General features: G+C 50.7%; 1 protein-coding gene across 1 annotated transcript; it reads left to right on the top strand.

Annotated features, from left to right (window-relative positions):
* Positions 1–949: 949 nt before the first annotated feature.
* Positions 950–20,808, top strand: LOC140390221 (zinc-binding protein A33-like). Its single transcript, XM_072475191.1, has 6 exons — positions 950–1,431; positions 8,722–8,817; positions 8,898–9,131; positions 10,574–10,596; positions 10,920–11,074; positions 19,527–20,808. The coding sequence occupies exons 1-6, from the start codon at positions 1,018–1,020 to the stop codon at positions 20,060–20,062; spliced, it is 1,458 nt and encodes a 485-aa protein (XP_072331292.1). The 5' UTR covers positions 950–1,017; the 3' UTR covers positions 20,063–20,808.
* The last annotated feature ends 3,866 nt before the right edge of the window (positions 20,809–24,674 follow it).

Below are 24,674 nucleotides of genomic sequence, written 5' to 3'. Positions count from 1 at the left end.
TGCATGAGTCGAAGGGCCGGAGTGATCTCGTGTGTGCGTGGAACGGCCAGCGTGATTCCGCGCATCCGCAGACCGGCCAGTGTATTTTGACTGCCCCTATATATTTCAATCATATTACCTCTCATTCTTCTGAACACCAAGCAGTACAGACCCAACCTGTTTAAACTTTCCTCATATGGCAGTCCCTCTATACCTGGGATCATCCTAATAAACATCCTCCGTACTGCCTCCAATGATGATATATCTTTCCTTCAATAAGGGGACCAATACTGTACCCAGTATCCCAAATGTGGCCTCAATAGTACCTTGTGCAATTGCAGCAACACCTCTTTCCTTTTATACTCCAGTCCCCTTGAAATAAAAGCCAGTATTCCTTGACATTCCCTATTGCCTTCTGCTCTGATATCCTAGTTTTCTGGGTTTCATGAACAAAGAACTGTCAATTTGTTTTGTGCTATGAATGTCTCCCTCTCTAACAGCACTGTGGGTGTACCTACAACACATGGATTGCAGCGGTTCAAGAAGTCAGCTCACCACCACCTTCTCACGAGCAATTCGGGATGGGCAATAAATGTCAGCCCAGCCAGTGACGCCCACACCCCACAGAAAGAATATGAAAGAAAAATGTGCAAGTCTGTTGCAGAATAAAAAGAAGTTGATTTATTAACCCTCAACTCTCCAGGACCCATCCACTCCCACTTGGCTCCAGGCTGCAGTAAGTGTGGAGCGAATGGAATTTCAGTTGACGGAGGCGCGGTTGGCATTCCATTTGCCTTCAAGCCCAAATTCCAGACTGCCTACCTGGCGTGCATCTGCAAAGTTGCCGCCGCCCAGTTTCGAATCCTTTGGGTGTGATTGTGATTTGCAGCTCGACATGAATCAAATTATGATTGGTCAGTCAATTCTGCCAGCTGACCATCATCCCTATAAAAAAGGAGAGATTGCGAAGCGAGTTTCACAATTGAGGATTGAAGCGGCCCTGAATGTGAGTGGTCAAACAAGGAACTACATCTGAAGATGGCCGTCTGTAAACACATCTTAAACATGAGTGAGGATTTAACCTGCTCCGTCTGCCAGTGTCTGTTTGTGGAGCCGGTGCGGCTGGACTGTGAGCACAACTTCTGTAAATCCTGCATCCAGAAGTGTTGGGAGAACCAGGATGAGGATGTGTCCTGCCCGGAATGTCAGCAGGTTCTCCCCCAGAGAGGTTTCACCAGTAACAAGGTGTTGTCCAATCTCTGTGAGGAAGCTCGACAACTGGAGATGAACCTGAAGCATGCAAAGGAACAGTCTCAGTGTGAGGAACATGGGAAGAAGCTGGTGCTATTCTGTGAGGAGGATCAGTCGCTCCTCTGTGCCGATTGCAAAGAATTGGACACACATTCAGGCCACGAGCTCCTGTCGCTCCAGAGAGCTGAGCAGAAATACAAGGTAAGGGTCACTCAGCAGCTAACATTCTAGTCCTTGTGGTGTGGAGATGCGTGTTAATGGAAATGGATAACAAAACGGTTGGGTTCCCACCTCGCAGAGGAAGAGATGGCTTCCCATGCTACCGTTTCACTGCTTCCCTGTAGGAACCAGGTGACTGTGAGGAACATGGGGAGAACAAATGAACATCCGAATTAGAATCAAGAGTAGGCCACTCGGCCCCTCGTCTCTACCTTCAATAAGATCATGGCTACTCTGATTGTAACCTCAACCCCACATTGCTGCCGACCCCGACAACCTTTCACCCCGTGTTAATCAAGAATCTATCGAGCTCTGCTTTAAATATATTCAAAGAATCTGCTCCACTTGGGGAAGGGAGGTCCAGAGATCTCTGAGAGATAAAATGTTTCCTCATCACTGTCTTAAATAAGCGACCCCTTATTTTTAAACAGTGACCCCTAATTTTAGATTCTCCCACAAAAGGAAACATCCTCTCCACATCTACCCTGTCAATATGCCTCAGAATCTTAAAGGTTTCCCTCAAGTTACCGCTTACTCTTCTAAACTCCAGTGGATACAAACCTAATCTCTCCAACCTTTCCTCTTAAGACATCCTGCCCATTCATGTTATGAGTCTAGTAAACCTTCTGTGAACTTTTTCTAATGCATTTACGTCTTTCCTTAAATAAGGAGACCAATACTGGAGACCAATATTGTACACGGTATTCCAGATGTGGTCGCACCACTGCTCTGTACAACTGAAGCATAACCTCCCTACTTTTGTGATCAATTCCCCTCACAATAAATGACAATGTTCTGTTAGCTTTCTTAATTAATTGCTGTACTTGCTTACTTGCCTTTTGAGATTACTGCCCAGATCACTCTGCACCTCAATGCAGCTTAGTGAGGAGACAGAGAGGGAGCAGTCACTGTGTGAGGATCAGAGAATCCTCCTTCGGCCCATCACGGGTCGGAGAATCGCCGGGGGCTGGCGTGAACAACCCCCGCCCCCCGCCCCCCCCCCCCCCCCCCCGCCGGTTGCCGAATTCTCCGGCACCGGATATTCGGCGGGGGTGGGAATCGCGCCGTGCCGGTTGGCGGGGCCCCCCCGGCGATTCTCCGGCCTGGATGGGCCGAAGTCCCGCTGCTGGAATGCCTGTCCCGCCGGCGAGAATCAAACCGCCTCTCTTACCGGTGGGACAAGGCGGTGCGGGCGGGCTCCGGGGTCCTGGGTGGGGCGCGGGGCGATCTGTCCCCGGGGGGTGCCGCCACGGTGGCCTGGCCTGCGATTGAGGCCCACCGATCCGCGGGCGGGCCTGAGCCGTGGGGGCACTCTTTTCCTTCCGCCTTCGCCATGGTCTCCACCATGGCGGAGGCGGAAGAGACCCCCTCCACTGCGCATGCGCGGGGATGCCGTGAGCGGCCGCTGACGCTCCCGCGCATGTGCCGCACGGCAAAGTCATTTCGGCGCCAGCTGGCGGGGCACCAAAGGCCTTTACGTCAGCTGGCGGGGCGGAAATCAATCTGGCGCGGGCCTAGCCCCTCAAGGTGAGGGCTCAGCCCCTCAAGATGCGGGGAATTCCGCACCTTTGGGGCGGCGCGATGCCGGACTGATTCGCCCCGTTTTTGGCGCCGGTCGGCGGACATCGCGCCGATTGCGGAGAATCCCGCCCAGGATCTGTGTCAATTGACTAGATTCTCCCACATTGAGCCCTGCCAATGCAGAAAGGCAGTTCCAAAGTATCAGGTAAGAGGACGCAGATCACAGGAAGGAGGGAGTGGATAACTGAAAATCAGGTTCATTACAATATTTCATAGAACATACAGTGCAGAAGGAAGCCATTCGGCCCTTCGAGTCTGCACCGAACCACTTAAGCCCTCACGTCCACCCTATCCCGGAACCCAATAACCCCTCACAACCTTTTTAGTCACCAAGGGCAATTTATCCTAACCCTTTGGATTGTAGGAGGAAACCGGAGCATCCGGAGGAAACCGGAGCATCCGGAGGAAACCCACGCAGACACGGGAAGAATGTGCAGACTCCACATAGACTGTGACCCAGTGTGGAATCGAACCTGCGACCCTGACACTGTGAAGCTACAGTGCTAGCCACTTGTGCTACTGTGCTGCCATCAATTTACTAACTAATGAAAATCAGTTTTGTAACAATATCCACATTAAATAACTAGAAGAAACCAGTTTCATTACAATACTTACATTAAATAACTGTAAGAAACTAGTTTCATTAAAATATTTACATTAACTAACTAATGAAAATCAGTGTTATGACAATACTTACATTAAATAATTATAAGAAATCTGTTTTGCTGCAATATTTACATAAATAACTATTTGAAAATTAGTTGCATCATGGCACAAATAACTGAACATTGAATTAGGAGCAGGGGTAGGCCACTCGGCCCTTCGATCCCACTCTACCATTCATGCCTGATCTAATATTAACATCACCCCATATTCCTGCTTGTCCCAGAAAGCCTACCATCCCCTTGCTTATCAAGAATCTATCAACCTCCGCCTTACAAATATTCTAAGAAACAACAGTGGTGTAAGGAAAATGTTTTGATGCAGCGAGTGGTTAGGATCAGGCATGCACTACCTGAGGGTTTGGTGGAAGCAGATTCCATTGAGCTTACAAAATAACATTGGGTATGTGTCTGCAGAGAAACAATTGCAGTGCTAAATGGTGAGAGGTTGCAGAGCCCTGAGGTGCAGACGGATTGTTTATTGTGTTTCCAGGGAGAGAGTTCCAAAACCTCACAACCCTCTAAGAGAAGTTTTGTTTACCTCACCCAGGTCTTAAACGGGCGACATTTTATTTTTAAACAGTGACCCTTCGTTCTAGTCTCTCCCACAAGAGGAAACATCCTCTCCACTTTCACCCTGTCAATACCCCTCAGGATCTTAAACTTTTCAAAAAAGCTGACTCTGGGGCGGGATTCTCCGACTCCCCGCCGGGTCGGATGAATCGCCGGGTGGCGGCGTGAATCCCGCCCCCGCCAGCTGCCGAATTCTCCGGCGCGGGGAATTTGGCGGGGATGGGAATCGTGCTGGTCGGCGGCCGCTGGCAGAGCCGCCCCCCCCCCCCTCCGGTGATTCTCCGGCCCGCAATGGACCGGGTGGCTGCCCGTTTTCGGCCAGTCCCGCCGGCGTATATTACACCAGGTATTTGCCGGCGGGACCTGGCTGCGCGGCAGCCTCCGGGGTCCACTGGGGAGGGGGGGGGGGGGGGAGCGGCCGGATCTGGCCCCGGGAGATGTCCCCCACGGTGGCCTGGCCCGCGATCAGGGCCCACCGATCTGCAGGCGGGCCTGTGCCGTGGGGGCACTCAATTCTTCCGCATCGGCCGCTGTGGTCCTCCGCGATGGCCGACGCGGAGATGAACCCCCTGCGCATGCGCTGGGATGATGCCAACACACGCTGGCGCTCCCGCGCATGCGCCAACTCGCGCAGGCCGGCGGAGGCCCTTCGGCGCCGGATGCGGATGCAGGCCGGCGGAGGATTCCGCACCTTTGGAGCAGCCTGTCGCCGGAGTGGTTCACGCCACTCCTTCGCGCCGGAGTTGCCCGCCCCGCAGATTCCCGCAGAATCCCGCCCAAGATTGCTACAAACAAACCTAGCCTGTTCAAACTGTCCTCATAAGGTACCCAGTCCATTCAATGTATTATTCTGGTGAACTTTCTTTAAAGTGCTTCCAATGCATTAACATCCTTCCTTAAGGATGGCTAGTGCTGTACACAGTACTCCAGATGTGGCCATACTAGTGCCTTGTGTAACTGAAGCATAACCTCCCTGTTATTGTTTTCAATTTCCCTCTGTAATATCCCGCCCGGATACTTGTCATCCCAGTGTTCCTTGCAGAGTATAAGCTCGCCCACTTGGGGCAGGCTATCTCAATTGCCCAATGAGAGAGAGGAACCTGCTCGGGATCTACAGGGCAATGTATATATCGTTTGTGTAAATAAAATTTTGTTCATATATTACTTAGTGTGGACGCCCCATGTCCTTATTAAACCCTCACAATAAATTAGAACATTCTGTTAGCTTTCCTAATTACTTGCTGTACCTGTATAGTAACCTCTTGTGAATCATGCACGAGGATAGACAGATCTCTGATTCTCAAAGGTTTGCAATCTCTCACCATTAGACAATATACTTTTTAATTCTTCATGCCTAACTGGACAATTTCATGCTTTCCATGTTGCCAAATGTTTGCCCACTCATTTAACCTACCTATGAATCTTTGTAGCCTCCTTTGATATCCTCTTCACAATTTACTTTCCGACCAATCTTTGTGTCATCAGAAAATGTATCATTCTTACCTTTGATCCCTTTATCCAACTCATATATAAATTGGAAACAGTTGAGGTTCCAGGACTGATCCCTGTGGCACCACTCATTACATCATGCCTACCTGAAGAAGACCCATTTATACCTACTCTACACTTCCTGTTAGATGTCCAATCTTCTATCCAGTCCATTATATTACCCCGAGAGCATGAGCTTTTATTTTCCACCATAACCTTTGATGTGTTACTTTATCAAAGGCCTTCTGGAAATCTAAGTACAGTACATCCATCAGCTCCCCTTTCCCACAGCACATATTATTTATTCGAAGAACTCAAATAACATCTTTAATAATACCTTCTAACATTTTCCCAACCATAGATATTGAGAATACTGGCCGTGTTTCCTGCTTTCTTTAAAAAAAAAATTTAGAGTACCCAATTCATTTTTTCCAATTAAGGGGCAATTTAGCGTGGCCAATCTACCTCCCTGCACACCTTTGGGTGTGGGGGTGCAACCCACGCAGACATGGGGAGAATGTGCAAACTTCACACAGTGACCCAGAGCCGGGGACGTACCTGGGACCTCGGCGCTGTGAGGCAGCAGGGCTTACCCACTGCGCCACCGTGCTGCCCTGATTCCTGCTTTTTGTCTAAGAGTCATAGTGTGCTATTTAACAGAAAAAAAAAGAGTCCCATTTTGGGCACATTAGCGGAGTGTTATTTGGAGCCTCCAATGGAACTTTGTTTCTTTTGTAGCCTCTGCGGGGAACACCCTACTGAGGCCGCACTTACCTCACTTTGTCACTGTTGGGAGAGATGGAGTGCAGTTTTAAATGCCGCCCTGATCTCTCGACCCACCACAGCCTCCAGACTCCCCAAAACCCCAACCTACTGATTAGAGTGCCTTCAAGCAGCTCTTCACCCCACCTCCTAAGGGCAGGGCACTCCCTGGCCAAATCCCCAGCATTGGCAACCTGGCAACTAGGCACCTTGGCACTGCCGGCCTAGACCTCTGGCAGTGCCCCTAACAACCTGGCAGTGGCACCTGGGCACCCTGGCAGTACCAGAGTGACACTGTCAGGATCCCAGGGTGGCACTGCCAGGGTGCCATGGTAGTGCTTCCAGGGTACAAGGCTGGCACTGCCATGGTTCCAGCCTGCAATAGCCACAGTGCTTGGGTGGCATCAAAGGATCCAGGGCACAACCCTGTCTTGATCCTAACCACCCGGGGAGCCTCCAACACCAGGACTGGGATCTCGCTTGGTCAATGTGTGCATGGACCAATGCTAAACGGCACCACGACAAGGTCTCCCAGGTGCGGCAGTTCGATCCCGGGCATTGGGATAATCCGGCGCAGACATATTTGAGTGAAGCTAACTGTTCACTTAAATATGCAAATCAGGATGACACCCAGTGAGGGCGAGATCCAGATCGTGACATCTCAGGAGATCGCGTTAGATCTCTCAAAGCGTTCCGAGCATCGCAAATCCCACGAGATTTAACGGCTTCATCGCACCTGACACGGTGGTGTGACCCATCGGTCGGACCCATCGAGCTTTACAGCACAAAAAGAGGTCAATCGGCCCCTCGTGCCGATGCCAGCCCTCAAGTTAAGGTAATTTGGACATTCTGAACTCCCCCTCCATTTATCGAAACAGGCGCCGGAATGTGGTGACTGTGGGCTTTTCACAGTAATTTCATTGCAGTGTTAATGTCAGTCTACTTGTGACAATAAAGATTATCATTAAGCACCTATCTATTCTAATCCCATTTTCCAGCCCTTTCCTCCCTTTTGGAATCAAGGAGTTACAGTCGCTATTTTCCAATCTAATGGAACCTTTGCAAAATGTAATGAATTTTGGAAAATTTAAACCATCGTACTAACTTCATCATAGTCAATTCTTTTAAGATTTTAGGGTGAAAGCTATCAGGAATAGGGCACTTGTCAAGCTGCAGGTCCAGCAATGAGTAAGGCAGCAGGTTTCCTTCCCTCAAGGACATTAGTGAACCAGATAGGTTTTTACGATGTTTGACAATGGTCTCACGGGGTGGGATTCTATCCTACCCGGCGGGGCGGGCAGTCCCGTCGCCGAGGGGTGGTGTGAACCACTCCGGCGTTGGGCTGCCCGGAAGAGCGGAATCCTCCGCACCTTCAGTGCTAGGCCGGCGCCGGCGGGGTTGGCTCCGCGCCAATCGGCGCGGAAGGGGCTTGGCGCCGCACCAACCGGCACCGAAAAGGACCTCCGCCAGCCGGTGCGAGTTGGCGCATGCACAGCAGCACCAGCATGTGCTGGCGTCATCCCAGCGCATGCGCAGGGGTGTTCACCTCCGCACCGGCCATGGCAGAGGTCCACAGCAGCCGGTGCGGAGGGAAAGAGTGCCCCCACGGCAAAGGCCCGCCCGCGGATCGGTGGGCCCCGATCGTGGGCCAGGCTACCATGGGGGCATCCCCCCTGGGGCCAGGTTCCCCCGCGCCCCCGCGAGGACCCCGGAGGCCGCCCACAGAGCCAGGTCCCGCCAGTAACAGGTCTAATTTACGTCGGCGGGACCAGCCTAAAATGGGCAGCTGCTCGCCCCAACACGGGCCGGAGAATCGCTGGGGGGGGCCGCTGCCAGCAGCCGCCGAACGGCACGGCGCGATTCGTGCCCCTGCCAAAACCCCGGCACCGGAGAATTCAGCAGCCGGCGAGGGCGGGATTCACACCGCCCCCTGCCGATTTTCCGGCCCGGCGGAGGGTCGGAGAATCCCGCCATGGTCTTCATTAGACTTTTAATCCGAGATTTTTATAGAATTCAAATTACACCATCTGTGGTGCGAGTTGAACTCAGGTACACAGAAAATAACCCTGGGTCCCTGCATTACTAATACCATGTGCTACTGCCTCCCCCATAAAACCAGCATCTGGTTAACAGCCCTATCCCCACAGTTTGTGATATAACAGCAGACATTACAATGAACCTTGCTATGATTTGATTCTATTTTTAGGATCAACTGAAATCATCCTTGGATTCCATAGAGAATAAAAACCAAAGCAAAAGTGAATTAAAACAGCAGCAGGAACAGGAGATTTCAGAACTGGAGGTGAGGATTACTTCAGTTCCTTTTAAACACTGAAACCCTTGAACAACTCGCTGTTTAAGTGATCTCTCTCACTGTCACAGGAACTCACTGGATCCCTGGGGAAAGACATCGCGGCAGAATTTGCCAAATGCCATCAACACCTTGATAAAGCAGAGGAACGTTTAATCGAAGAGCTGAAGAAACAGAAGGAGGAGGATCTGCAGCTGATGAGGGAGAACCTGGACAAAATAGAAGGGGGTCAGACGTCACAGAAGGAGGACACATCCAACCTTCATTCAGACTTCAAGGAGCAAGACAGCATCACGTTTCTCAAGGTGACCCTTTATAACCAGATCCCCAAGCTGTTGGTGTGATTGCAGATAGCATTTTATAATATAGGGCTCACACCCTGTCACAACAATGCACAATGTGCAGCATAAATAAGGAGCAATCAGTCAGGATTGAACTCTGTGTTTGAGGAGACACCTCAGCACCTCCCATTGGCTGCAGTATGACTGGAACTAGAATTAAAGGTACCACATTATAGATTAACGGATAAGGTCAGGAAATGTGGAGGCGGGGACAAGATGTCAAATGTTGAGAAAGATTGGCGTTAATAGAAAAATAAAGTTAAGAAATAAGAGGAACTGATCAGTGAACCTTCAAAGTGTTTTGTAGCAATACCCCTGATTTCGGTGGGGGAGGGGGGTGGTAATTTATGTGCTATCACATCAGTGGAACCCACAGAATTCCTACAGTGCAGAAGGATGCCAGTCGGTCCATCAGATCTGCACTGACTTTCTGAAAGAGCACCCTACCTAGGCTCACGCCCCCGTCCTATCCTCTTAACCCCAACCAACCTGCACATCTTTGGACAGTAAGGGTTAATTTAGCATGGCCAGTCCACGAAAACTGCATGGGTGGGATTCTCCCTTCTGGGGACTAAATCCCCATGCCCGCTGGAAAATGGGCGAGAATCATTCCGGACTTTTTCCTCATAGGTCTGGGGTGATTCTCTGTTTTCCAGGGGGCTAGCAGGGCACCGGTGTGTGTCCCGCAGCTCTGGCTGCCGGCGGGGCCCTGCTAGCCAGACCGTGCAGCCGCGCATGCGCACGGCGGCCGCATGCGGGTCAGCACATGCGCGCGGCAGCCCACCTCGGCGCGGGTGCCGCCGACATGGCGGAACCACACTGCGGGCCCACGTGGAGGAAGGTAGGTCCCTCCCAGATCGCAATGACCCACCAATCTGTGGCCCCCGATCGCAGGCCTGGCCACCGCTGAGGCCCCCCCCCCCCCGGAGTCAGCCCCGCTGGGTGGTACCACATGTAAACCGCACTGGCGGGGGTTCAGCCGGTCGACCACGGGGAATCGCCGCGCATGCGGGACTGGCTGATCCGCGGAGAATTGCGGAAGCGCTGTTGCGCTGGATTTCTGGCGCGAACGGCTATTCTCCGCCTCCGCGCCGGGCGTGGTTCCGTCGCAGAGGGTCGAGGAATCCCACCCCTCATCTTTGGACTGTGTGAGGAAACCGGAGCACCAAGAGGAAACCCCGGTAGACATGGGGAGAATGTGCAAACTCCACACAGACAGTCACCCAAGGTCGGAATCGGGATTGGGTCCCTGGTGTTGTGAGGCAGCAGTGCTAACCACTGTGTGACCATGCCACCCGGATTCCTTCACATTTTACCAGAATCACTGATTTTACATCTTTGAAAATTAGAATCAAAAGAGCACATTGTTTATATTTATTAAAATGTTCTGATTCTCTGTCCTGCAGGAACTGAAAAGATTGAGAGAAAGGTGAGTGTCTGATCGAAACACTCACACAGTTTACAAAAAAATAAATTTAGAGTCCTCAATTTTTTTCTTCCAGTTAAGGCGCAAGTTAGCGTGGCAAAATCACCTGCCCTGCACATCTTTTTGGGCTGTGGGGGTGGACCCATGCAAACATGGGGAGAATGTGCAAACTGCACACGGACAGTGACCCAGGACCGGGATTGAAACCGGCTCCTCAGCACCGTGAAGCAGCAGTGCTAACCACTGCGCCAATGTGCTGCCTGTTTTACATTGTGTTCACAGTCTGTATCCAGCAGAGAGTGATAACTTCAATCCCATTCAAACAGGAACGTGGATGAAGCGAAGGATGGGGATGAAGCGAAAGATGCAGAGAAAGCTGAAGATGAGATGATACAGATGGTTCCCAGACAGAAATACACAGGATTTCAAGGCCCTTTGCTCTACACAGTGTTGAAGGGAATGAAACAGCTTGTCTCTCCAGGTAAGAAACCCGACAGCTTTGTATACATTTTCTGTACAGTATCTTGCTCTCTTACCCCTCTCCTGAAACTGCTGCCTGTAGCTGTGTCCAAGTTCTAGAATCCCAGAGGGAATCAAAGAATGGGTTCTGCACAGAAGGAGGCCATTCAGCCCAGCAAGTCTGTGCCAGCTCTCTGAAAGAACAACCCTTCCACTGCCAGCACCACCGCCCCCAACCCCACCACCACACCCACACCATCCCACAAATACCCGTCGAACCCCCCCCCCCTCCTTCCCCCCCGCCCTCCATCTATTCCTCTATGTCCAGCAAGTCACCCTGCAATATTTTCTTCTCTTCAATATTTACCCAATTCTCTTTTGAAAACCACAAAGGAATCCCCCAAACTCTCAGGCAGCACATTCCTGACCCGAACCACTTACTGCATTAAAAAATGGTGGGTGGGATTCTCTGCTCCTGAGACTAAGTGTTGACGCCGTCGTAAATGCCGTCGCGTTTTACAACGGCATCAACAGGCTCCCAGGAGAAGTGATTCTGAGCCCTACAGGGGACCAGCACGGCACTGGAGCGACCCATGCCGCTCCAGCTGCTGATACCGGCGTCAAATGGGCGGTCTGCGCATGCGTGCTGCGACCGGCGCAAATGCGCGCATGTGCGGTAGCCTCCTTCTCCGCACTGGCCCCGATGCAACATGGCATAGGGCTACAGGGGCCAGCGCAGTGCAAAAGAGGCCCCCAGCCCGACAGGCTGGCCCGCCGATCAGTAGGCCCTGATCGCGGGCCAGGCCATAGCGGAGACCCCCCCCCCCCCCCGGGTCGGACCCCACCTCCCCCGCTCCCAGCAGACCGCCCCCGAAAGGATGCACGCCGAGGTCCCGCCGGGTAAGACCATACGTGGACGGCGCCGGCTGGACTCGGTTTGTTTTTGCGGCCACTCGGCCCATCCCGGCATAGAGCGGCCCCCGACCTGCACCGCACCGACCGTGCCGACGCCAATGGCGCCGGTTCTCCACTCATCGGAGAATCTGCGGACCAGCGTCGCGAAATTCGCGCCCGGCCCGGCGATTCTCCGACCCGCTTTTGGCTGAGAGAATCCCGCCCGGTGTTCCTCACACCATTGATGTCTCTTTGGATCCGTTATGTCAGTGATCACTGATTATCAACTCTACCAGCAACGGAACCATTTCTCTTTGATTAACCCTCAATTCGTTTATGATTTTACAATCTCTATTAAATCTCCTCTTTGGTTTCCTCTTCCCTGAGGAACCCCACTCCGGCGTCTCCAGTCTATCCAAGTAATCAAAATCGTCAGTCCCTCAGCCCACTCTCAGAAACCTTCTCACGCGCCCAGCCCGGAAACGATCGTGCCCTTCCTAAAGTGGTTCTTTCTGAAGTCCGATTGTGGACACAATACTCCAATTGAGCTTGTATGTCATGCAAATGTTTTGTACGCTTGTGGAATTGCGTTCTGGAAGGATTTATCGTACCTTCCTCGTCTTTAAATTCTACTTCCCTGGTTTTCTTTGTGGAGTAGGGCCCACTTCAGACACCTTTCTTTTCTTTTTCTGTCTTTATTAAGGAACTTCTATATATACGTCAAACACAACCACAACCAAATAGAGAACAAACAGGAATTTACATAACAAATAAATAACTAACGCTCCACCACCCTGCCCTCTCTGCTGTTACCCTCCACCTGCCCTGCTTCCTTCTTTAACCACAGAATTCCCCCTCTTCCCCTGCTCATTTCTTAACTGTCCTTGAGGTAGTCAATAAACGATTTCCATCAAACCCCTCCACAGTCCCTCTCAAGGCGAACTTGATATTTTTTCCAGCCTAAGAAATTCTGTGAGCTCACTCAACCACCCCCGGTTGGGGCAGCCCCGAGTCACTCCATTCCAACAGGATCCATCTCCGGGCTACCAGAGAGGCAAAGGCCAACACTTCGGCCTCTCTCGCTCCCTGGACTCCCGGGTCTTCCGACACTCCAAACGTCGACACTTCTGGATTCGGGACAACCTTCACCCTGAACACCTCAGACATCACATCAGAAAACCCCGCCAGAATCGCTCCAGCTTCGGAGACATCTTTCAAAATGGAGGCTTTGACCCAATTTCAGGATTCCCAGGCCCATTGCAGGCATTGGCAATTTTCACTGCTATGGGTAAGGTGCAGGTAGCAAGAGTACACCACGCGCTCTTAAGTTGGCAGGGTCCAATTCAGAAGGGGAGGAGCGGCAATAGTTATCTCCTAGCCATCCCCCACTTTGACCCCCTCTACAATTCAGTTAGTTTAACACGTAGTGTGTTACTGAGTGAGTGGGCATGGAAGATGCACAGCAGGGGGATGTGAAGGATCATCAAAGAGGTATAGTGAGCATGGATAAAAGCATGTGGATATGGCAGGGAGGAATTCAGTAAGGGTGAGAGAGGATGAAGCATGTGAGAGGTAAGGGATCGAGTGCCTACCAGCATTTAGCACAACTAGGATGAGATCCAGGAAAATGGTGGCAGACCTTCTAACTAGCCTGGCACTCACCCAACCCAATGGCTGTCACATCCATGGGTGCCTGACTTGAACCTGTCACCCCAGAGCAAAGATTGCACGTGACGGGGCCATTTAAATTGAGGCAGAGCTTCCCAACTCGAGCTATCCACCTTGATAGCCCTATGTCTCCATTTATAAGGCTCAGGATCCAAAATACTTTATTAATTATATTCTCAACCTGCTCTACCATAGAGTCATAGAGTTTTAAAACACAGAAAGAGGCCCTTCAGCCCATTATGTCTGTGCCGGCCATCAAACACTGACCTATTCTAATCCCATTTTCCAGCACTTGGGCCGTAGTATTTCAAGTGTTCATCTAAATACTTCTTAAATGATATGAGGGCTGCCGCCTCTACCCCCTTTCAGTCAGTGAGTTACAGATTCCCACCACCCTTTGGGTGCAAATGTTTTTCCTCAAACCCTCTCTGAATCACCTGCCCCTTGCTAGCTCCCCGATCTGTGCCCCTCATAATTATGTGCACCTCAGTCAGGTCCCCCTCAGCCTTCTCTACTCCAGCCTAAGCAGCCTCTCTTCATGGCTGAAAAGCTCCAGCCCAGGCAACACCCTGGTGAATCACCCTTGCCTTGCACCCTCTCTAGTGCAATCGCATGGCAGCTTGAGTGATTTGTGTAATAAACCCCTCGGTCTCTTTGTTTTGGCATACCCTTCGGAATTGTATCCTTAGGTTTTCTTGCCTCTCTTAATTCTTTCTCACAAAACTGGAACTGGGGGTGGCGGGGTGGGGTGGGGGGGTTAGTCACTAAAAATAAGGGATCACCATTTAAAATAGAGATGAGGCAAATTTTTGTCTCTCCGAGAGTTTCTGGAACTCTCTTCTTGATAAGGTGTTTGAAGCAGAGCCTGTGAATATTTTTGAGGCAGAGCTGGAAAGATTCTTGGTAAGCAAGGGGGTGATAGGGTCTCAGGTGATAAGGTCGATGCACATTTGAGGTGACTTTCAGATCAACCGTGGTCTCATTAATGGCGGCACGGCGGCACAGTGGTTAGCACTGCTGCCTATGGCGCCGAGTCCCAGGTTCAATCCTGGCCCTGAGTCACTGTCCGTGTGGAGTTTGCACATTCTCTTAGTGTCTGTGTGGGTTTCATCCCCACAACCCAAAGATGTGCAAGGTAGGTGGATTGGCCAGGCTAATTTGCCCCTTAATTGAAAAAAAATATTGGGTACTCTAAATTTTTTTTTTTTTAAACGTGATCTCATTAAATAGCAGAGCTGGCTCGAGGGGCTAAATTCTCTGCTTCTGCTCCTTGTTTGCATGTTCATATGTGCACTAAATTTCAGCAGTGAATTGTTCACCCAGTCCTATAATCTAAATCTATCACTATCCTCCTTCCAGTTCACAAAGCTTCCAAGTTTGTGTCATCCACACATTTTGAAACTGTGTCCCATACATCCGAGTCTTGGCCATTAATGTCCATCAGAAAGAGCAGTGGGACTGCCGCCAAGTTCTGGGAAATCCCATTGGATTTGCTTCCTCCAGTAGCCTCAGCAATTGCAGTCAGGGCAATACTTTGAGAGAAATCGTCCACGCCTACCATGGGTGGTGAAATTTAACAGGTGGGGGAGGGGGCAGGGAGAGACCGTATTACGCAGGAGGAGAAAAAAAAAAATCAATTTGACGATCGCAGGATGCATTTTTGCAATGAAGTTCTTGGAACTTTAATGGCAGGCCCAGCATCCCGCACGGAGAAGGGCAGCTCGTTTGTATACATTTAAATGAAACGCACACCCTTTAAAAGATCATGGGCGGGATTCTCGAATAATGGGGCTGTGTCCCAACGCCAATGTGAAAACCGGCGTCAACCACTCCGGTGTCAATGGCCCCCGAAAGTGAGCAATTCTCCCCTTCCTACGGGGCTAGGTTGGCTCCAGAGTGGTCCCCGCAGCTCCAACCGGCGCGGAACGGCCCGCGTGAGTTCACACATTCGTGGAACGGTCGGCGTATTTCTGCACATGCGCAGGGGTTCCCCTCTCCGCGCCGGCCCCCGGGCAATATGGCGTAGCCCTACAGGGGCCCGGTGCCGAGTAAAGTAGGCCCCCATGGAACCAGCCCGCCCGCTGATCGGTGGTCCCCGATCGTGGGCCGGGCCACCATGGGGGCCCCCCCCAGGGTCAGAACCCCCCAAACCTCTCCAGGACGATCCCCACACACTGATCTGCCAGGTCCCGCCGTGTGGGAGGTGAGTAATCCACGCCAGCGGGACTCGGCCAAACCCGTCGGCCACTCGGCCCATCGGCCCCCGGAGAATCGCCGGGGGGGGGGGCCCACTGTCAACACGCCCCCTGGGGATTCTCAGACCTGGTGCCAGGTCAGAGAATCCCAGCCCAAATCACCAGGATTAAGTGCCCCCCTCCAAATGAAACATAGAAAACATAGAAAATAACAGCAGGAGGAGTCCACTCAGCCCTTCGAGCCAACTCCGCCATTCATTATGATCATGGCTGATCATCGAGTTCAATACCCTGATCCTGTCTCCTCCTCATATCCGTTGATCTCCTTCACTCCAAGAGCGGTATCTAACTGCTTCTTGAAAACATACAGGATGGGATTCTCCAGTCCATATTTTATTCCCTCATCTAAATCATTACGATATATTGTGAATAGCTGGGGTCCTAGTACCGATCCCTGCAGTACCCCACTAGTCACTGCCTGCCAGTTGGAAAAAGTCCCATTTATTCCGACTCTTTTGTTTCCTACCAGCCAGTTTTCTATCCATCTTAATACACTACCCCTGATCTCACGTGCTTGAATTTTACATGCCAATCTCTTACGTGAGACTTAGTTTTAAGCCTTCTGTAAGTCCAAATAAACCACATCTTGGCTTACCCTCATCAACTCTGCTCGTGACATATTCCCTGCGAGAGAGAAACTCGTGCATTCAGATTCAGATTTCCTGCACTGCATGCAGTGGAGTAATGGGCCCCTCGGCCTCTAAATTCTGCTGTGACCTCTGTTCATCCGACCTGGTAGCACGGATGTTAGCACACTGCTGCCTGCCATTTCTGGAAAACAAGATCACAGCCTTCCCTGGTCGGCTTACAGGTGAATCTACAGGGAGGCTTTGCTGAACTCTGGGGCCACACATTTTCAGCTCTGTGCTATTCCGTTATCTGCAGTAGGTTTCCCTGTCGGGAAGGAAATCCAGACTGATGCTCTTGGCATCCACTGAGCGAGTGGCACATAGACCTTCAGAGGGAAAGGTGGTGTCGGTGACCTTTGCCCACCCCACTGACTTGCCACGCCGCTCAGGCATGCATGTGTCAAACAAGAGGGTTAAAGGACATTGGGAAGAATAATGCGTTCACAAGGAACATCGATTCCCACAGAGCTGAATGTAATACACCACGTGTTCGGACGGGCTGAGCTTCCAATGCCACAGAATCATAAACACTAAGGGAATTTACCATGGCCAATCCACCTAACCTGCACATCTTTGGACTGTGGGAGGAAATCGGAGCACCCGGAGGAAACCCACGGAGACAAGGGTAAAACGTGCAAACTCCACAAATACATTCAGCGAAAGTCAGAATTGAACCCGGGTCCTGGCGCTGTGAGGCACCAGTGCCACCATGCCACCCCATGCCAGTTTGCAATAAAACGTTAGATGGCAGGGCTACCAGTCGGAAACACACCTGCATTATTTAAATGTGAATTTAACATGTAATTCAGCTGTTAGCTACCTAATTGACAGCAACTACATGCCTTCAGTGTGAGAACTGCACCGTGCGGGGAATTTGTCTCGTCTGTGGTAAAACATGTTTGGGCAGGTTCGAAAGCTTCAGCTGGGACCAGAGTTTCAGCTTTGCTGTTAACACATTAGTGACCACCGGGGGTGCTCCCGAGTAAGGGAGATCCATCCATTTTGATAGTATTTGCACCGGAGGCCTTTCCTCTGACGCAGAGGTTCTGCTGAGTGCTTGGTTTTTGTCCTGGCCATATCCAGGGCTCTACAGTCTCTGAAACAAGCAGAAATTCTGCTCTCAGTAGGAGAAGGGGATAAGGAGGAGGAAGGGGAGACAAAGGAAGGCAGCAAAAGAGGCTCAGAGTGCAGCGCTACTGTGAGAAGGGGACAGAGCAGTGCCAGAGCCCAAGGGTCAAGCAGCACTCAGACACCCACAGCAGATGTATAATAATAATAATTGCTTATTGTCACAAGTAGGCTTCGACAAAGTTACTGTGAAACGCCTCTAGTCGCCATATTCCAGCACCTGTTCGGGGAGGCTGGTACGGGAATTGAACCTGCGATGCTGCCTTGTTCTGCATTACAAGCCAGCTGTTTAGCTCACTGTGCTAGTATCATAAACCAGTATAATCTTATGCCGCAACCTAGAGTCCACAAGCAGGCATTTAGCTAGCTGCAATTGTCAGAAACTCACAGCAGAGGTAAACTCAAGCTTTCAAGATCCTTTGTGACAACACACTGTGAGACACTCGCGGCGGGGGTGGGGCATCTCATCCAACTGCGTTGCGGACCGTTCAATGTCTGTTGCATTGGAGGTCACTGTCACACTGAACCTCTTCACAACAGGCTTATTTCAGGCAGCCTGTGCAGATTTCAGTGGGATAACACAGCCTCTTGTACATCGTTCCACCAAGGTGTGCATGGATGCAATGTTTTCGAAGGGCTGGAAATTACATCTCCTTTACGCAGGATATCCAAAGTCAAATGGATAGAACCCAAGGATTTGCAGCAATTGTAGTTTCCCTGGTTTCAGGGAACCATTGACCGAACGCGTAGCTATTCAGGATGTTGCTGTACAGCCATTCACTGTTATAAACAAAAAGGGCTTCCAGTCGATCAATGCGCTGGCGTGTGCAACCCTAATTAGCGGCTCGGGCAGGATTGTGGCAGGTATCCTGGACAGTCACAGCTCACACATCCTCAGGAACTCAGATTCCAGTCCTCTTCACTGGTCCAGATTCCTTGTGAGGACTATGAGGTGATAAGGGCTCCGACAGTCGTCAATCTGTCCATGGAGGAAGCTTGGCACTCTGAAGAGTGGGTGATCACAGTACTCATGTCCTGGGTGGACACCTCCACAGTGTTAGATCAGAAGACCCAACCTCTCTAATACACTCACAAATTTTCACAGTCCTCACACTGAACGTTCAGCAACTGCTGCCTTAGGGAAGACTTCAGATGTATCATTGTGTGATTCTGTGACACTGAGTATATCTGTCCATGCACCAGTCTGTAATATCTGTTCACTGTACACACTGGAGTCTGGGAATATATCTAACTGTACATCGTACCCAGTCTGTAATATCTGTTCACTGTACACACTGGAGTCTGGGAATATATCTAACTGTACACCGTTCCCAGTCGGTAATATCTGTTCTCTGTACACACTGGAGTCTGGGAATATATCTAACTGTACACCGTACCCAGTCTGTAATATCTGTTCACTGTACACACTGGAGACTGGGAATATATGTAACTGTACACCGTACCCAATCTGTAATATCTGTTCACTGTACACACTGGAGTCTGGGAATATATCTAACTGTACATCGTACCCAGTCTGTAATATCTGTTCACTGTACACACTGGAGTCTGGGAATATATCTAACTGTACACCGTTCCCAGTCTGTAATATCTGTTCACTGTACACACTGGAGTCTGGGAATATAACAATTTGTACCATACTATAAGGGGATTAGTGGTTATGGGAAGAAGGCGGGAGAATGGGGGTAAGAAACATCTTATGATGAATAGCGGAACAAATATGATCGGCCAAATAGGCTAATTCTGCTCCTATATATTACATTCTTATACCCAGTCTGCACTATTTGCTGGTGTAGAAATTATGGGGTGAATCCAGTTGTAAAGGTAACTGTCCACCTTCCCCTGTGTAAAATATTTATGATGCATTTTTTCTTTCCCACAGTTCCAGCCTGCCTTACCCTGGATCCAAACTCAGCACATTACAGCCTCAGGATCAACAAAGACCAGACCACTGTGTGCGCCACTAGCAAAATTAAAATGTCTGGTAATAACACAAAGGGGTTTGACAAGGCTCCATTTGTCCTTGCATCGCAGGGATTCACATCAGGGAAACACTTTTGGGAGGTGGAGGTCAGGGACAAGACTGCATGGGTTGTGGGCGTGACCAATGAGTCAGCCAATCGGAAGGGAAAGATAGAACTGGGGTCTGTAAATGGTTACTGGGGTTTGTGTCTGAAGGCTGATTGCAGCTATGTCGTCTCGGAAAACCCATCAGTCCCCCTGACTCCCAGTGTTGAGCCCAGGACCATCGGAGTTTACCTGGACTATGAGGGAGGACAGGTGACCTTTTACAATGGCGATGACATGTCCGTTCTCCACACTTTCACTGACACATTCACTGAGAAACTCTTCCCTTTCTTCTCACCTGGAAAGTTTGTTAATCATGAAAACAGGGCTGCTCTGATGGTGTGGCATTAACTGCTGCTTCAAAGTCCGGAGAGAATATTTCACCTCTCACACAGTAATTGTGAGAGACACCTGAAAGCAGCACTGGCGAAGGGGCTTGGCAATAGGTGAATGGGCTTGGCGGGGGCAGGGGATGGTGAGGGGTGGGAGAGGTGGGAACAAGAATGTTGGGCTGATTAATCGTAATTTCCTGCTTGCTCTTGGCTTGAGATCATGGACATAATCGTCACTGCCATACACGATGAAGAGATTCCAATGTGGAATTCCGTCCCCCTGCACCAGCTGTCCGATCTGGAGCTCTTTGATATTTCCCCTTGGAGAGTGTCTCTGTTGCTGCCTCTGAATCCGGGACCCATGTTACAGGACCCAGCAATGACACTCGCTGTCAGGAAACTGGAGGAACAGGATCCCAGAGCAATATCACACTGTTCGCACACAGGCGGGGGATAGTAATGGTAAAAATACATCAAATAAGTGCGAGCTGAGGATCAATAACATCACAGTCTGGGAAACTGAGATAGTCAGGAGGCTTCAGCAAGTCTGAGCAAACCATGAACAGAGTAAAAACCTTTATTTGTTAAGGGAATATTCAGGGATGGCCCAGAATTGTCAGGTAAGGGAACGGATTTTAGGAGTCCAAAGCTTTTCTTATTTTCTTTAAAATAATTCAAACTCGTTCATCAATTTGTAGTTATTGTTTAATCCTCATGTGGCATGTTTCTGCTATATAATAAATATTCAATGTTTACAAAGCCAAATTCTATGTCTGGAGTTTCTTTTTTGTCAAAAGGATCATCAAATTAAATGGAAAGTTTCAACCCAAATATGCCAAATAATACAGCAATTAGGGAGCAGATGTTGGATTGAATCCCAGAGGGAGTGAGGAGTATGCCCAACTAGAGCTGGGAAGACGAGATGTCTGGTGTCAGAGGTTATGACCTAGGACTAGGACATGGGGCGAGATTCTCCGACCCCCTGTCGGGTCGGAGAATCGCCGGGGGCTGGCATGAATCCCGCCCCCGCCGGTTGCCGAATTGCGCCAGTTGGCCCCCCCCCCCGCGGCGATTCTCCGGCCCGGATGGGCCGAAGTCCCGCTGCTGGAATGCCTGTCCCGCTGGTGGCCTGGCCCGAGATCGGGGCACACCGATCCGCGGGCGGGCCTGTGCCGTGGGGGCACTCTTTTCCTTCCGCCTTCGCCAGGGTCTCCACCATGGCAGAGGCGGAAGAGACTCCCTCCACAGCGCATGCGCGGGGATGCCGTGAGCGGCCGCTAACGCTCCCGCGCATGTGCCGCCCGGAGATGTCATTTCCGCGCCAGCTGGCGGGGCACCAAAAGCCTTTTCCGCCAGCTGGCGGGGCGAAAATTAGTCCGGCGCGGGCCTAGCCACTTAAGGTTGGGGCTCGGCCCCCAAAGATGCAGAGGATTCCGCACCTTTGGGGCGGCGCGATGCCCGACTGATTTGCGCCGTTTTGGGCGCCGCTCGACGGACATCGCGCCGATACCGGAGAATTTCGCCCATGGTCAGTCATTCAAAGAGGTGCCAGGTGAACCAGCAAATGTGTACAAAGGGTGTACAGTTCTTCAGCATTTTTCACCTGGAAATATTTGTAGGCTTTAAGGCAATTGTGCCTCTGCTTCTTTAAGCTTTCTCTGAAATATCCGTAGTTCGCCACTGATCATAGGCAGTTTTCACAGAATTGTCATGGTGTAGGAGGAGACTATTTGGCCCATCATGTCTGCACCAGCTCTCCAAATGAGTATCATGACTGAATGCCATTCCCCTGCATTTTCCCCGTGCCAACGCACAATTTTTCCATTCAAATAATCATCTTCCCTCTTGAATGCCTCGATTTAACCAGCCTCCACCACACTTCCGGGCAGTCCCTTCCAGACTCCAACCACTCGCTGAGAAAAGAAGCTTTTTCGCACTTCTCAACATGGTTTCCAGATCTAAGCAGAGAGGAGCTGTCGGGTTATTGCATGTTTCCCTCCAGAGGTTGCTTGAGGAATGTGGCACTGTCTGGAAGTTTAAGGCTGCATGGCAGAAAATGTGGTGAACATTCAGCAGGCCTGACAGCACCAGCAGAGAGAGCGAGACACAGGGTTAATGGGCTCAAGTTTACACTTCCCTGTCGTTGGAGTTGAAGGTGGGGGTGGGAAATATATAAAATCCACTGAGTGACCCATTTTGTGACCCTAACCTGTTTGCAATTAGCACAGGGGAGGTGGCAGGAGGCTACTGAGGTCCTGAGAGACCAACTGATGGTCACTTAAGGGTCTCATCCCACCATTGTTTGTATTATACCCAGGACAGGGGGGCGGCCATGCCAAGCTCCAATTGCATGAGCTGGTGTTGGGCAAGGCAAGGAACAGCCTTTGTGGGCTCCTGGGCTATTTTGAGTGATTCCGCCAAAGGTCACCCGCCCTTTAACCCTTCCACTGATCATTTGAATGCACCCCGTCCCGCCCTCACCGAAATCACATGGCAGAACATCTGGAATCCTCGGCGTGAGAATGCTGCCTGCAGTCCCCCATTTGTTTCCATGACAGTGTATCAAAAATTCCTCCTTCCAAAAACAATCGAACAGCAGAAGAAACTGCCCAAACAAATAATCACAGCTCCATCTATTGTAATCTCTGAGATCAGTATTTAGATCACTCTATTTCTACATTTTTAACGTTTATGACTACCATATCAGCGGTCAGGTCTGGTTCAGCTAAACACATTCATAGCGGAGAGTAGATCTTGTTCATGTGAAGTTGATCATTTTGGAAGGGAGAACAGAAACAGAGTATTATTTAAATGGAGAAAAACAGCAGAAAGCTGCAACACAAAGGGACTTATGGGCACTTATGGACGAAACACAGAAAGCTAGTACGCAACTGCAGCAGGTAATCAGGAAGGCAAATGGACGATTGGCCCTTACTTCAAGGGGGTTGGAGTATAAGAGTTGGGAAGACTTGCTGCAACTGTACAAGATACTGGTGAGAGCACATCTGGAGCACTGTGAGCAGTTTTGGTCCCGGTTTTTAAGGAAAGATATTGGGCGCGTTCTACTGGTCGGGTTATGCCCGAAAGGTAGCACTTGCTCAAATCGGCCGGTAGATGCCGGGAGATCCTCTTCCATCATCTACCTGACTCGTTACATCTCACGAGATCTATCATGGTCTCGCAAAATGTTGCGACGTGAATTTTGTCCGTTGTGGGTGGATTACTTTTTGGCAAATCTGTATATGAGAGTGACACAGGTAGTCTCACTCTGATATGCACTACCACAATCCAACAAGGCATTGAGATCTAAACCCCCTCGCCTTGGAGATCTTGGGTGAGTGCCGTTCAGTGCTGGTCTCCGCAATGGGGACTGGATGGATCGGCACTCATGGGAGTCTAGGATCAGAGGCCCCCCAGGTGCTTTTCCTCTGGGCAGGATGACACCCTGGAATTGCTGGTGCCATGTGGGCACCTTGGCACTGCCAGCTTGGCACCCTGGAATGGTTACCTGGGTTCCAGCCTGGCACTGCCAAGGTGTCCAGGGGGCAATGCCAACCGGGAATCCTAGAAGTTGGCAGGAGCACTGCCAGGAAGGCAGAGCCAAGCTGGCATTTTTTCCGTGCTGTGGATTAGGACTGAGGGCAACCTGAGCAGCTCGGGGAGTTGCGGGGGAACTTGCGTACCCCCTTATAGGGGAGTTGGGCTTTCGGGGGGGTTTCAGGAGACACGTCACTGGTCACAATGTCAGGACGCCCCATCTCCTTCTGCACTGACGAGTTCCAGCAAGTGAAGCTCCTCAGTGCAGGAATAAAGAACAAAGAAAAGTACAGCACAGGAACAGGCCCTTCGGCCCTCCAAGCCTGCGGCGACCATGCTGCCCGTCTAAACTAAAATCTTCTACACTTCTGGGGTCCGTATCCCTCTATTAAAGGAAACAGGACAAAGTGCAGCCTCGTCGGGGTTTTGCTCACTGAGGCCCCGTATCCAAATTGGAGTTGAATAGCATGATATTTCGCAGCACTGCGAGCACCACAAAACACCCAGCTAAATGCGCTCGCTACAGGACTTTGTTCCCATTCGGATAGATCAGGCCCTTTATTTCATTGGAAGGGGTTCAGAGAAGGCTCACTGGGACGATCGCCGGTATGGCGGGATTGTCTCTCGAGCAAAGGTTAGACAGGTTGGGATTCTATGCATTAGAATTCAGAAGAATAAGAAGGGATTTCATTGAAACATACAGGATTCTTAAGGGGATTAACAGGGTAAATACTGAGAGGATGTTTCCCCTCGGGGGAGAGTCTCGGGCCAGAGGGTATAGTCTCAGAATAAAGAGGGCCAATTTAAGGCAGAGATGAGGAGGAATTTCTTTTCTCGGATGATTGTGAGTCTATGGAACTTGACACAGAGAGCTGTGGGGCGGAGTCCTTGGGCGGGATTCTCCGTTAGCCGACGGCAAAATCGGGAAATGCGATTGGACAGAAAATAGCTTCCAACGGCAAAATCGTGGCAGGTGCCGATTTGACGCCAAATCGCAATTCTCCGTCTACTCAAAAACGGTGTCAATGCGTTGCGTTCCACATGTACAGTAGACTGTTTGTGTATTATTAGCGGGACCAACCAGTATTCTCCGG

This window comes from Scyliorhinus torazame, chromosome 14 (assembly GCF_047496885.1).
Source record: "Scyliorhinus torazame isolate Kashiwa2021f chromosome 14, sScyTor2.1, whole genome shotgun sequence".
NCBI classification, from domain to species: Eukaryota; Metazoa; Chordata; class Chondrichthyes; order Carcharhiniformes; family Scyliorhinidae; genus Scyliorhinus; species Scyliorhinus torazame.
Note: the sequence above shows the minus strand (reverse complement) of the source record. Positions and strands in the feature narration are given on the sequence as shown.